This window comes from Rhinopithecus bieti, unplaced genomic scaffold, assembly GCF_001698545.2.
Source record: "Rhinopithecus bieti isolate Rb0 unplaced genomic scaffold, ASM169854v2 scaffold_32008, whole genome shotgun sequence".
NCBI classification, from domain to species: Eukaryota; Metazoa; Chordata; class Mammalia; order Primates; family Cercopithecidae; genus Rhinopithecus; species Rhinopithecus bieti.
Window position 1 is genome coordinate 2,542,345 of NW_016814433.1, and position 14,801 is coordinate 2,557,145.

Genomic DNA, 14,801 nt, shown 5'->3' on the forward strand with positions numbered 1-14,801 from the left:
CACCATGCCCAGCTAATTTTGTATATTTAGTAGAGACGGAGTTTCAGCATTTTGGCCAGGCTGGTCTTGAACTCCTGACTTCATGATCCGCCTGCCTCGGCCTCCCAAAGTGCTGGGATTACAGGTGTGATCCACTGCACCCGGCCTAAATCAGCACTTTTAAGGGCGAGATCCAGGAGTCGATACTTTTTTTTAACTCTTGAAGAAATTACAATGTATAGTCAAGACTTAGAATCATTAATTTAAAACAGAGATTTGAAAAGGTAAGAAACGAAAGGATGGACAGAGATACAGCAAGCAAATGCAAGTGAAAAAATCAAGGACTGTGGTATTTATGTATCAGATAAATTAAAGGCAAAAGGCATTAAGTGGGCCACATGTTGGCTTCATAATGACAAAAGCATCATCCACCATGAAGTTGTAGTGGCCATGAGCTTACTGTGTGCCAAATCACAGAGCACTGAGATCTTAGGTTGAACTGCATGAACCTGACATTTTTATAGGTCAAAACTGATTAAATGCTGGCAAGTTCAACCTGACCAGTAAAGCAAAATATGTTCGTACGCACTCTATGCTGTAAAGCACTAACAGATCCTGATGTAATGCAAACAATACGTATATTCTGGCCCCTGTATCACATGGCTTAACTACTGTGGCATTAACATATTTCCAAGTTCACGCCAAGCACAGTAGCTCACGCCTGGAATCCCAGCACTTTAGGAGGCTGAGGTGGGCCGGTCACTTGAGGTCAGGAGTTCAAGACCAGCCTGGCCAAAATGGTGAAACCCTGTCTCTACTAAACATACAAAAATTAGCCAGGCGTGGTGGCATGAACCTGTAATCCCAGCTACTCAGGAGGCTGAGGCAGGAGTATCACTTAAACCCAGGAGGCGGAGGTTGCAATGAGCTGAGATCACGCCATTGCACTCCAGCCTGAGCAACAAGAGTGAAACTCCGTCTCAAAAAAAAACTTCCAAGTTCATACAGAACAAGGCCCTCATAGACCCCACAGTACCAAGGCAGCACGTAGCAGTTGAAAACACTGGCTAAGGAAGCTGTGTGGGTCTCAATTGTGGCCCCATCTCTCGCTAGCTGTGTGACAAGTTACTTAACATCTCTGTCCCTTAGTGCCGACATCCTCCCTTCCCTCATACTGGGAAAAATATGAGCGCCTGTGCCCTGGGACCGTGGGATTTGAAAAAGTGAAAGTATGAAAGCACATAGTAAGTGCTCAGTAAATGTTACCATTATTACCCTCCTTTTCCAAAACTGTCCTGTCTATTCTAATGGGCTGATTCTTCTCTGTGAACTTTGCTATCTGGCAGCAGCCATGGGAAGGGCAGACAGAGCACCTTGGAGGGAACCGGTCACCCTCTGCAGGTGAGTCACGGGGTTCCTGCCTGCTGGGTTCCCTTCATCCACATGACTAGCACTCTGAAGGCCAGCATAGCAAGAAGGGACTCTCACTGCCTTCCCTGTGTTCTCCGTCCTGCCCTGGCCCCTTTGGTCATCCTGTCTCGCATTCTGTCTCCTGACCTGCTCCACATCACCTGGTTGCCTGGCTCCTGTCTCTTTGCCAAGCTCCAGGCTGCAAACTCCCACCTCTTAAAATCAACAGCTGCTTTAGATCAGAAAGCTGAACATATTTAAAAAAAAAAAAAAAAAGATTCAATGGCTGTTTCACTGAACCTGCCAGAGCTCCACCACAATTCTGCTTCTGCTTCTGGACTCTTTTTTCAGATTCAAAGGATAGGCCGGGCGCGGTGGCTCACGCCTGTAATCCCAGCACTTTGGGAGGCCGAGGTGGGCAGATCTCGAGGTCAGGAGATTGAGACCAGCCTGGCTAACACGGTGAAACCCCGTCTCTACTGAAAATACAAAAAATTAGCTGGGTGTGGTGGCAGGCGCCTGTAGTCCCAGCTACTCAGGAGGCTGAGGCAGAAGAATGGCATGAATCCAGGAGGCAGAACTTGCAGTGAGCCAAGATCGCACCACTGCCCTCCAGCCTGGGTGACAGAGTGAGACTCCATTTCAAAAAAAAAAAAAAAAAAGGGATAAAATAAGCCTGATCCAGCCTCCCAGAACCTGTCTTCCAAGGGCTTCCTCCTGCCTGGGGGAAGCGTGGCCTCACCTGCTCCTCCCACGAGTTGATGACCACCAGGTGTGAGTTCTCCAGCTGGCAGTACTTTTCTGCCTCGGCCCAGGCCTTCCCGGAGCGAGAGAACCAGTAGCAGCTGCCTTGGTGCTCCACCCAGTTGACAGGGCAGCAGGTCCTTTGGGAGCCTGAGGGGGCAGGGGGCAGGGGGATGAGATCTAGCCGGAGGGGCAGGCACACTGGGCCTGGAGACGGCCCCACCCCTACCGTTGCTGTGGAGGAGCTCCATCTGGCAGGCCACGAAGCGCAGGTCCACGGGGAAGTGCTTCAGATGGAGGAGCAGGATGTCATGATCTAGGACAGACAGGCTGAAAGTGCGGCTGGCAGGCGCGGTCCCCACCTGCCAGGCTCCAGCCTGTGGCTGGGGAAGCACATACACCCACAGACACGTACACCATGCATAGACCACACCACACAGCATACCACACACACACACACACACCACAGACACATACCACACATAGACCACACCACACACCACACGCTACACCACACACACACACACACTACAGACACATAGACACCACACACCATACCCCACAAACACACGCCACAGACACATACACCATGTATAGACCACACCATATACTACACCACACACATACACACTCATACCACACACATAGACCACACTACACACACCCACCCCACAGACATGTATACTATGCATAGACCACACCACACCACACACATACACACATACCACAGACAGACCACACCACACACCATACCATACACACACACCACAGACATGTATACCACATATAGACCATACCATACACATACCACAGACACATAGACCACACCACACACTATACCACACACACCCCACAGATGTATACCACACATAGACCACACCACACACACCACACACATACCACAGACACATAGACCACACACCATACCATACACACACACCACAGACATGTATACCATACATAGACCACACCACACACACCACACACACCACAGACACGTATACCACACATAGACCACATACACAGACCCGTCACACACACTCAGACATGCCACCCAGACCACATACATACATACACATATATACCACACCACACAACACCACATGCACACATACCAACACATACACCCACCACACATACATATGCACACACCCCCACATAGACAGAGACACGCCACACACTACAGATACCACAACACACAGACCCATCACACACACATATACAGACACACACAAATACACACATACACCACACCACACACAGATCCATCACACACACAAACACACCAAGAGACAACCACACATCACATGCATACACACACACACCATGCCACGCACAGACCCATCACACACACAACACCACACACGTACACACACATATACACCACACTACACACCACACACAGACCCATCACACACACACCACCACACACGTACACACACAACACACATACATATACACCACACTACACACCACACACAGATCCATGACATACCACACAACACATACGGAGAGAGACACAGATACACATGCTTGCAGGCGCACACACGCACGCACACACACATGCACACTACACACACGCCACACACGTACACATGCACGCACATGCACACACACCCCAGAGGCTCTCTGACCTGCTTTCAGGTCCTGCTGCTGTTTCTCCAACTTGTCTCCTAGGGATGTGATCTTGTCACCCACGCTGCCTCCTGAAAGCAGAAAGCCAGCTGTTTCGCCGCTGAGCCTCCCTCCGTCTTAATGCTGCTGGGGCACCAAGGGGCCAGTGCCTCGTCCTGGGCGTTGCAGGCGTCCACCTGCTGGCCTCCTTGACCCCACCCAGGCTCCCTGCACTGCCACAGTGGCTCAGGCCACTCTCCTGCTTCAATCCCTCCAAAGGGTCCCCATTTTCTCAAAATAAAGCCTCACTGTGTCAGCACGGCTCACCTGCGTGGCCCGGCCCCTCCCCACCTCTCTGGCCACCCCTTATCGGCCTCCCGCTCCGATGGGCTCCTGCCACACTCGATTTCCTCACAGGCCCAAGACATGGTGACTTCCTCACCTCCGGGTGTCGCAGATCCAACCTCTCCACCTGGCACTAGCCTCCTCCGTCCCCACCTGCCTCCCTCCTGTACATCCCCCAGGGCTCCTGGACGCCTTGCCCAGCCTGCACCCCCACAAGCACCCCACACAGCCCTGTTGCAGACTCAGCACTGAGCCCAGCAAACTTGTGCGGATAAACGAGAGCCCAGCCGTCCAGCCCCTCACCATGGGTGCCGAGAGCATGGACCTCCATCAGCATGCTCGAGGAGAAGTTGCTGAAAGCTTCCTTCAGGCTCCGCAGCTCTGCTTGCAGCTGTGCACCTTGTCAGGAGGCAATGGGGGCAGGATGAGGTGGAGGGGCTGTGTCCCCATCACCGTCTGTGTGACCGGCCCCTCAATGGCCCCGCATTTGCCCCGGCTTGTGCTCCATCCCGCCTCCATCCCTTCCCCTCCCATCACCCTGTCACTGCCTGCCACTGCCCGTGTCTCTTTCCCCCCGCCTTGCCCATCCCTGCTGGCCCCTGTGACCCTCACTTTGGGACCTGATCACACAGATGGCCACCAGCAGCAGGATGTTGAAGCTCAGGGCAAGCAGACTGAAGCGGACCATGGAGCAGAGACGCTGTGCCAGGGGCTGGGCAGGAGGTGGCCCTGTGGGAGAGGGGCATAGGAGTCGGAGGGTAAAGGCAGGGTGCCAAAGCCTGAGGAGGCATAACCTGGGTGGAGGGATTGGTCGGGGCCAAGGGGGAGTCATCGCAGGCTTTGACCCCAGCATTTGAGCATTACACACACACTCTTACACATTCGCACCCATATTACCATGTACAAATGTACACACGCAGCTACCCTGGTGCACACACACCCATGCACACGACTCAGGATATTCACATCAGCTGTGTGCAAAGCCTGGATCCTGGAGCTAGGGGACTGGGAGACACAGAGGGGCTGGGGGACAGACCCGGCCCTGCCTAGGCACACATCCTGAGACGGGGGACGTGTGAATGGTTGTCCTCCTATCCAGCCAGTGGCAGAGGCCTCCAGATCATCTCCGACCTTAGTCTCAGCTCTTCTAAGGCCCCTGTCCCCTCAGATTGGAGACTCCAGCAGCTGGGCCCTGTGTTCTTCCTAAAATCCATACTGGAACAATCCTTCCTCTCCCAAAATTCCATTGAGATCCTTAAATCTGGGTCATTCCACCATAGCCCACTCTCCAAGCACAACCCTCCAGGTCCCACCTGTTGTCCTCATCCCCCACCACACAAGGCCTCCTCCCCAGCGCCCTCTGCCCTCGCTCCCCTAGAAACCTTGTTCCACACCAAATTTGCTCCCCTCAGCCCGAGGTCATCTCACAGGTACCTCTCCCGCCCCTTGATCCATCTGCACCCTGACAGCACTGACACACACATTCACATGCCCTCACAAACTCACACACACTCACACACTCTCACACATTGCTCACTTCACTCAAAAACACACATTTGCACACACGACCATGCTCTGCTGTACCCACTCTCACATGTGCACGCACATGCTAATGCACACATTCATACGCCCTCCCACACACATACACACACCAACACACACCTTCTGACACACCCACTCATGTACACTCACACACCCACGTCTTCCTGCACACAGAGCTGGGCTCCCCCTCTGCTGCCTCCAGGCCCAGAGCAGCGCCAGTTGTCCCAGCCCTGAGCTCCCGTCTTTGCAGCAACCATCTGCAAACAGAACACCTTCTTGGCCTCGGACACTGACTTTCCTGTCTTCTCATTCTTATCATCCCCCACCCAGCACGACCACATCCTGGGGAGGCTCAGTCAGGGGCCCAGATCTTCCTCCCCAGGTCACTTCATGCTGCTGTCCTGAGTCAGACACTGCCCCTGTAAGTGACTCTCCATAACTCTTCATCTTTTGCACACCAATGACTTCCACCTTCCCCCAACTGCAGCCACACTCAGGACCCCATTCGACCCAGGGAGGCCTCTGACATCTCCACTGCCCACTCCCGCTCTGAGCACAGCCCCACCCGCCCTCTCACTGCCCCCATCACTTCCTCCGAGGCCTTCGCATTCCTCTTCATCCAGAAGTGCTCCAGGACCACGGTGTTCCCCACCAAGCTGGCCCTCCACGGATAAGTCCCTGACTGTGTCTTCAGCACCCTCCACTCAGAGGGCCCTGTCCTGCTTCCCAGTCAGACTTACCAACTCCCAACACTGGGTCAGCCCAGCAACGTGTCTGTATATCCACCCTGAAACCGGACTGCCCACAGGGCAGCCCAGCTGTGCCTCCACGTAGCTCTGAGATCACGCACGAGCATTCAGTTTCTCCGTGCTTCCATTGTCTCATGTGTAAAATGGAGATCACAATCCTAGCTACCCGATTGGATTGCTCGGATAATTAGATGAGTTAAAATACGTAACGTGCTTCTTAGGCAAGTTTGAACTTAACAGACAGGGTCTGCCCAAGATGGGAAGATTCCTTCTCTCCCCAGAGACAATCAAAACAAAAACAGACAACTGTAGAACATGACAGCTTTCAAGACACTGGACATCAGGCAAGGAGGAGTAAAGATCCCTGAGGGATAAGAAGCAAACGAGATGAGCCCCCCGATCTCCCCAGCTTATTGCTTGGAGAGAGTCTGCAGGTTACAGGCCAGGAAAGGGAAGTTCAGGCAGAGCCCAAGAGACTCCCCATGTTAAGGAGATGGAGCTGAGAGTCTGAGGAGACCAAAACAAGAGTTCAGACGATCAAACTAACTCTAAGTTACTTAACCGCATCCCAGAACAAAGCTCAAGAACATTTAGAGGAATACGCAAATATCCAGCACCCAACAAGGTGAAATTGACAATGTCGGGCAGCCAATAAAAGATTACAAGGCATACAATGAAACGGGAAAACACAAGGCATAAGGAGGAGGTTTGTAAATTTCAAAAGCGATCCAGAACTGATACGGATGCTAGAATTAGCAGACAAGGATGGTAAAACAGATATTATAGCCATACCCCCATTATGTTCAAAAAATCAAGTAGAATTGTGGAGAATATTTAAACGTCCCCAGGTGAATTTCTAGAGATGAAAACTACAATGTCTGAAATGAAAAAACACACTGGCCGGGCGTGGTGGCTCACGCCTGGAATCCCAGCACTTTGGGAGGCCAAGGCGGGCAAATCACGAGGTCAGGAGATCAAGACCATCCTGGCTAACACAGTGAAACCCTGTCTCTACTAAAAATACAAAAAATTAGCCGGGCGTGGTGGCGGGTGCTTGTAGTCCCAGCTACTCGGGAGGCTGAGGCAGAAGAATGGCGTGAACCAGGGAGGCGGAGCTGGCAGTGAGATCACGCCACTGCACTCCAGCCTGGTGACAGAACGAGACTCCATCTCAAAAAAAAAAAAGAGAGGCCGGGTGTGGTGGCTCAAGCCTGAAGCCTGTAATCCCAAGCAACTTTGGGAGGGCCCGAGATTGAGGCCGGATGCACGAGGTCAGGAGATGCGAGACCAATCCTGGGCTAACAGGTGAAACCCTGTCTCACTAAAAAAATTACCAAAAACACTCTAGCGCCGGTGGGTGACGGGCGCGGGGCGCCTGTACCGTCCGCAAGCTACAATCTTCTGGGAAGGGCTGAGGGCCCAGGAGAATGGCTTTTAAACCCGGGTAAAGGGCGGAAACTTGGCAGTGAGCTGAGATCCGCACGCAAGCTCTAGCCTGGGCGACAGAGCGAGAACTCCATCTCAAAAAAAAAAAAAAAAAGAAAAAAGAAAAAGAAAAGAAAAGAAAAAACACACTGGACGGAAATAATGGAAGATGAGAAATGAGTAAGAAAAATTTAGGGCCAGGCACTGTGGATCACATCTGTAATCCCAGCACTTTGGGAGGTCGAGGCAGGGGGATCACTTGAGCCCAGGAGTTCAAGACTAGTCTGGGCAGCATGGCAAAACCCCTTTACATGGCAAAACCATCTCTACAAAAAAAAATTTCAATTATCCAGGTGTGGTGGCACATGAAACCCACATGCTACATGGGAGGCTGAAGTGGAAGGATCGTTTGAGCTCAGAAGTTGAGGCCACAGTGAGTTGTGATCGAGCAGCTGCACTCCAGCCTGGGCAACAGAGTGAGATGAGAGAGAGAGAAGGAAGGGAAGGAAGAAAAAGTGAAGGAGAGGAGAGGAGAGGAGAGGAGGGGAGGGGAGGAGAGGGGAGAAGGGAGGAGGGAGGCGGAAGGAGCAGGGGGAGGGGAGGGGCAACGGGAAGGGAAGGAGAAAGGGAAAGGGAAGGGGAAAATTTAGTTAACTTAAAGAACATCTATAACTCTATAAAATGAAACACTGGGAGAAAAAAAGAATAAAAAAATAGAGCATGGGTGAGCCGCGGGACCATTCCTACATGCATAACTGAAGTCTTTAAAAGAAAAAGGGGTAACAGAAAAAAATCAAGTGCTGGGAGGAGCGGAAGATGCGCCCTGGTGAGCCACTGATCAGTGTCAGCTCACATGATGACACTGCCCCAGCCCGCACCACCCAGGCGGCTGGAGAGAAACGCAGTGATTTGGCTGCATCCCTTCCGACAGTCCCTCACTGGTGTCCCTCAGTCCATTCAAGAGAGCTCGCTCTCCCATTAATTTCAGAAATCCTGGCCTCTCTCCAAGCCTCCTGCTCAAACTCTAAATTCTCTCACCCTCAGAAGATTCAGCAGCATTCAATATTCTTTCTGAGTGTTTACTATGTACCGGGCGCCGTGTGGGCACTGGAGTTGCAGAGGAGAGTGAGGCAGACAGGGCCTCTGCCTGTGGGGCCACCGCCTGTTGAGAAGTCCAGCCAGCCTACTACAGGGAGAGGAGACGTTAGGGGTGTTCCTGAGTGCTCCCCGGAGGGACCACCTGTCCCTCCTGTGCCATGCCCTGCCCTGCCCAGCACCAGCCCTCCCTCGGCTGGCCAGCCTCAGGAAGGAGGAGTCCCTTCTCCCAGCCCAACTAACCAACCCCCTTCCTAAGCTCCAAGCCCCTGCCCCCCTGCCTCCATGGAACCCGGCTCCACCACCAGCACCCACACACCTGACACACCTCCATCCCTGGTTCTTGCCCTTCTGCCTAGAACTACTCAGATCTCTCTCGCCTTAAAATCTTTTCCCACCAGCCTGGGCAACATAGCAAGACCCCATCTCTCAAAAAAAATTTTTAATTTGCCAGGCACAGTGGTGCACACCTGTAAGCCCTAACTACTTGGGAGGCTGAGGTGGGAGGATGGCTTGAGACTAGGAGTTCGAGGTTGCAATGAGCTATGATGCTGCCACTACACTCCTGTCTCTAAAAAAAAATTTCCAAGAAACTTGGATCCTTCAGTCAAGATTTATTAGAGAAGGATCCACGGAAGGGTCTTGGGAGATAGGGGGAGCAGGAATCTTCCAGGATCTCTCTGTGCTCATGTCCCCTACCCACCCCAACTCTCCCCACCTCTACACACACATGCACACATACACTCACACACAAACACGAACACATTCACATGCACAACATACACACACAACACATACACACAATACACAACACACACACAGAACATACACACACAACACACACTCGCACAACACACACACAACATACATGCACTCACACAACATAGACACACAACAGACTCACACAACATACACAACATACACACACAACACATACACACAACATACACAACACACAGTACACACACAACACACTCGCACAACATACACACACAACATATATGCACTCACACAACATACACACAACACACGCTCTCACACACATACACACGCTCTCACATACACAACATATACACGCTCACATAACACACACATATGCACGCTCTCACGCACATACACACACACACACCATTCACTCACACACACACGAGTCCCAGCTGAATCTGCATTCCTTATATGCACATACATGCACATGCACACACGGGGCACACGTGTTCTTGGGTTGGGAGAAGGGCAGGAAGTTATCTTCCAGATCTCCTCACACCTCTGGGCACACGCCTTTCCCGGGGTCCTGGGGTAGACAGGAAGGTGAGGTGAGGGGACAAGCGGGGGTGCCGGGCCCTCCTCAGTCCCTGTTCACAGAGTGGGTGCGGCAGAGACCTCAAAGGGACAAAGCGATCGCGAGCTGAGACAGAGGGGAGTGAAGCCACAGAAACTGCACACTTGCCTTTCAAAGATGGATTTCCTCTCCTGGGATTCAGCCCGCGAGGCCCTGGCCCCTCACCTCGGTGGAAGGGATGGTCATTTTCCTCCGAGCTCAGCTGCTGGATATCTTGAAAGTCCTTGGCCATGATGGGGCCTGGACTGGAGCTGGGCTAGGCTGAGGTTGCTCTGAGGGCTGGGGCGGGGGCAGAGGTGCAGATTCACGTGGAGGCTGACTACGAGGCGGAACGCAGGGTCAGAGGGGGTCGGGGTGGTGGCCTGCGTTGGATCTGAGGTTGGCAGGGGGTTTGGACTGAGGTTTGAAATCCCGCTGGGTCCTGTCCCTTCTCAGGAGACCTCTTGGGCCTTGACCTGGCCAGGAGACCCCTCCCCACGCTCATGGACCAGACCACCCCACAGTTTCCCACGGGGTCCTCCCTGTCCCTGAACCAAGGCCTCCTTGTTCCCAAACATCCTCGTCCCAGTTGCCTCCCCAGCCTCAGTCACCTGTGAGAGGTGTGGAGAGCGGACACCCGGCTCCCGCAGGCAATCCCAGCCTTGGCCAAGGAGGGGTTAAAGCCAGGAGAACTGGGGCAGGTGGAGCTCATAGAGGAGAGGAGCGTGGAGGAGGGCAAGGCCTGCACCGGAGGGTCTGAGTGTCCAAGTTCTAACCTGGCACCTCCTGGCCTGGGACTTTGGACAGTAAACAGAAGAGGAAACAGAGCTGTAATTCATTTGTGGGGTGGGGGCAGGGGATGGGGCCATCTCTGTTCTTATTCCCAGAGACGGGGCGTCCCCTGGGCTGCCCTCAACTCCACATGCCACTCACCCCATTCATTGCACCATTTGGAAGAGGTGCCAGGCTAGGAGTGGCTGGGGTGCAGTTTACCGTTTCCCTCTCTTCCTCCCTCTTTCACTTCCTGCCTCTGTATTTCCCAGAACTGTGGGTGTCTCCAAATATCCCTGACCAGGATCAGAGGAACTGGTTCTCTACTCTTGCCCAATTCAGCATCTGAGCCACAGACCCCAGCTTCCTGTGGGCTCGGCCACCGGACTCTCAGCTCTGGCCCTACTTGCTTCACTCTCCTGGGGAGTAAAGTCCCTCAAATCCAGAAACTGCAGCAGGAGGAGGAAGAGGCTTTGCAGAAAAACAGCTCTCCTTGCAGGAGGAATCCAACCTCACAGAACCCCGTCCGGCCCAGACCCTGCCCCGGCCCAGGCAACACAGACATTGTCCTCAGGCCCAGCCACTGCCCTAAATTCTCCAAGGTGTTTCCATATTTATCACAGCACAACACCTGCTACGAGGCAGGACTTCTGCTATTCCCATTTCACAGGGGAAGAAGCGGAGCCTCGGAGAGATGAGGCAACTTGCTCTAGGTGGAGGCCCAGGTGAGTAGAGAAACTGGGAAGGCAAAATGGAGTCAAGAGGGGAAAATAACATATAACAAAAGGTCTGGCCAGGCGCGGTGGCTCACACCTGTCATCCCAGCATTTTGGGAGGCCGAGACGGGTGGATCCCCTGAGGTCAGGAGTTTGAGACCATCCCAGCCAACATGGTGAAACCCCTGTCTCTACTAAAATACAAAAATTAGCTGGGCGTGATGGCAGGTGCCTGTAATCCCAGCTACTCGGGAAGCTGAGGCAGGAGAATCGATTGAACCTGGGAGGTGGAGGTTGCAGGGAGCCGAGATCACGCCACTGCACTCCAGCCTGGGCAACACGAGAGAAACTCCATCTCAAAAAAAAACGAAAAGGAAGAAGAAAAGAAAAAAAAAGAAGAGTCTTCATGGTCCTACGAGGAAAACTGGCTTCCATGAACCAAGGAGCGTGATTCACTAACTGTCTGCACTTGTGCTAACAATAGCTCGGGAAAGGAAACACAGTTTTTGTGCATGATATTCTGACCCTCACCAAACTTGGGCTGCTGGCTACAGGCAGGGTTTCTCTTACAAAGCTGCCCATATGTCCCCGGGTGCCGAAAAGGAGTTCAAACAGAGGCCTTTTCTGTTCTTGTAACTTTCTGACCCACATAGGAAGTAGCCACACCCCAGTACCCTGAGATTCCCACCCAGCCACCAGGCAGTGGCAGCCCTTTGACTGCAACCCACCGTGAGAGACGAGTTTCGTGCTACGATCCAGAACGTACACACACAAGCACCCACACACACATGCACATTTGTGTGTGTTACTTTCTCCTGGATCCCCAGTGCCTGCCACATAGCAGCTGCTTAACAAGTATCTACTGAATGAGTGAGTGAATAAAATAATGCATTTGGAAATGCACGGTTGACACTGAAGTTTGATATGGCAATGCGTACCTTACTACTTGCCTTCTGTTGAGTTTCCCAATTGATTAATGGGTCACAACTCAAAGTTTGAACAACAGTGCTGTGAAGCCCCCATCTTGAGGGGTATGTGGATTTAGTCCCGAGACACAGGTAAGAGCTTAACCGATGGATTGTCTACTGCATGTCAAGCTTTGCCACCTGTCAACTAGGGATGGGGCCATTCTCATTGGCCACCCCTCTTGAACCAATTCCACATTTCAGGGCTTGTCACTTACACCCCCACTCATGGCCCTACAGGGAGGGGAGGGACAGAGAAAGCCAGACTTATCCTCTGCGTCCTTCTCTTTCTCCCTATTTGAAAATCATTTTAATGTAGAAGTTAACATGTACTTGGACTATTTCTAAAGTTTCCATATGGTCTTCTAACTTTGTTGTTGGAGGGGTTTTCTGTTTTGGGTTATGGAATCCTTTTTTTTTTTTTTTTTTTTTTTTTTTTTTTTTTTTTTTTTTTTTTTTTTGAGACACAGTTTCACTCTTGTCGCCCAGGCTGGAATGCAATGGCGTGATCTCAGGTCACTGCAACCTCCGCCTCCCGGGATCAAGTGGTTCTCCTGCCTCAGCCTCCTGAGTAGCTGGGATTACAAGCATGCACCACCATCCCCGGCTAATTTTTTGTATTTTCACCATGTTGGCCAGGCTGGTCTTGAACTCCTGACCTCAGGTGATCCACCCATCTTGGACTCCCAAAGTGTTGGGATTATAGGCGTGAGCCACCGTGCCCGGCCTTATTTGGTTGATTTTGATTTGAGGTTTCTTCGTACCTCAGACACAAAGGTTAGATTGGTCACATTCCTTACTTCATGACAGTAGGTCTTCCTCAGAGGTCTGAGCTAAACCTTTGTCCGGTTTGGTTCTTCCCTAGCCCCCATCCTATTTCCCCTCACCAATTATATACTTTCTACTCTCTATAGGCAGCCGGAAGGCTGAGTGCCCTGTGTGACAGTCCCCAAAGATGGTGCCCATCAATTTCTCCCCTCATCACAGGTGCAAGTCACACCACCCATCCAGGGGTAGAGTCTGTTTCCCTTCCCCTTGAGTCTGGGCTGGCCATGTGACTTGCCTTGACCAACAGAAAGCACTAGAAATGACACTCGGCCAGTTCTGGGCCTAGACCTCAAGAAACCTGGTGGCTTCCGTTTTCAATCTTGGAAGTCAGCCACCATGCTATGAGGAAGTCCGGCTATCCTGCCAGAGAGAGTCCTGGGGGATAAGACAGCATACGGAGAGAGAAAGAGGCCACACAGAGGAGCACTGAGGCCCCAGACGTGAGCAAAGCCTTCTGGGAGTTTCCAGCGCAGCCCAGTCACCAGCTGATTGTAACCAAGTGTTTCACTCGAGCCAATACCCCGTGGACCGCCCAGCCTAGCCCTGCCCGAATGTCTGACCCAGAGAATCTTAAGAAAAAACAGTTTGGTTTAAGCCACTGGAGTTTTGGGGTGGTTTATTATGCATCGGTAGATAGCTGAAACAATACGTATTACTAAATGTGTAGGTACCCTTATAAAATACGTGATGGAGTTTGCATGTCTATCTGTTCTGTATTTACATTAGTGGAACTTTCATATATCGCATTTGTTTCTGATCTTTCTCACTCAACAATAAATTTTTAAGAGCTATTTGTATTGCTATTTGTTACAATGTATTGTTACATTGCTATTTGTATATCTGGTTTGTTGCTATGAACTGCTGCACAGTATTCAATGGTGTGTATCTATCACAATTTATTTCCCCTAATAATGAACCCAGATTGTTGCCAACAACTAACTCTCACAATTAACATGATGACTGATGTCCTCATCCTGTTCCCCTGTGGACCTAGGTGAGAATTTCTCTTGAAATTGTATCCAGGCCAGGTGTGGCAGCTCACACCTGTAATCCCAACACTTTGGGAAGCTGGAGTTGGGAAGATCACTTGAGGCCAGGAGTTCAAGGCTGCAGTGAACCATGACCACACCACAGCATTCCAGTCTGGGCAACAGCAAGACCCTTTCTCAAAAAAAAAAACAGGAATGAAAGAAAAAAGAAAAGAAAAAAGAGGAAGGAAAGGAGGGAGGGAGGGAGGAAGGAAGGAAGGAAGGAAGGAAGGAAGGAAGGAAGGAAGGAAGGAAGGAAGGAAGGAAAGGGA

General features: G+C 51.8%; 1 protein-coding gene across 6 annotated transcripts in view; it reads right to left on the reverse strand.

The window, feature by feature from the left end:
* ASGR2 (asialoglycoprotein receptor 2) overlaps positions 1 to 14,801 on the reverse strand; it is a 38,523-nt gene that overhangs the window by 4,542 nt on the left and 19,180 nt on the right. Inside the window, exons 1-8 of one of the 6 annotated variants that reach the window (XM_017850733.1) lie at positions 11,155 to 11,206; positions 10,833 to 11,018; positions 10,408 to 10,615; positions 4,705 to 4,821; positions 4,396 to 4,491; positions 3,768 to 3,839; positions 2,363 to 2,449; positions 2,132 to 2,283 (exon numbers count right to left, since the gene is read on the reverse strand). In XM_017850733.1, coding sequence (XP_017706222.1) covers positions 2,132 to 2,283; positions 2,363 to 2,449; positions 3,768 to 3,839; positions 4,396 to 4,491; positions 4,705 to 4,821; positions 10,408 to 10,474 — 591 coding nt within the window. In that variant the 5' untranslated portion in view covers positions 10,475 to 10,615; positions 10,833 to 11,018; positions 11,155 to 11,206. Of the gene's footprint in view, positions 1 to 2,131; positions 2,284 to 2,362; positions 2,450 to 3,767; positions 3,840 to 4,395; positions 4,492 to 4,704; positions 4,822 to 10,350; positions 10,616 to 10,832; positions 11,019 to 11,154; positions 11,207 to 14,801 lie in introns of those variants that run through there. The other 5 variants (XM_017850732.1, XM_017850728.1, XM_017850729.1 and 2 more) reach the window with 5 other exon arrangements.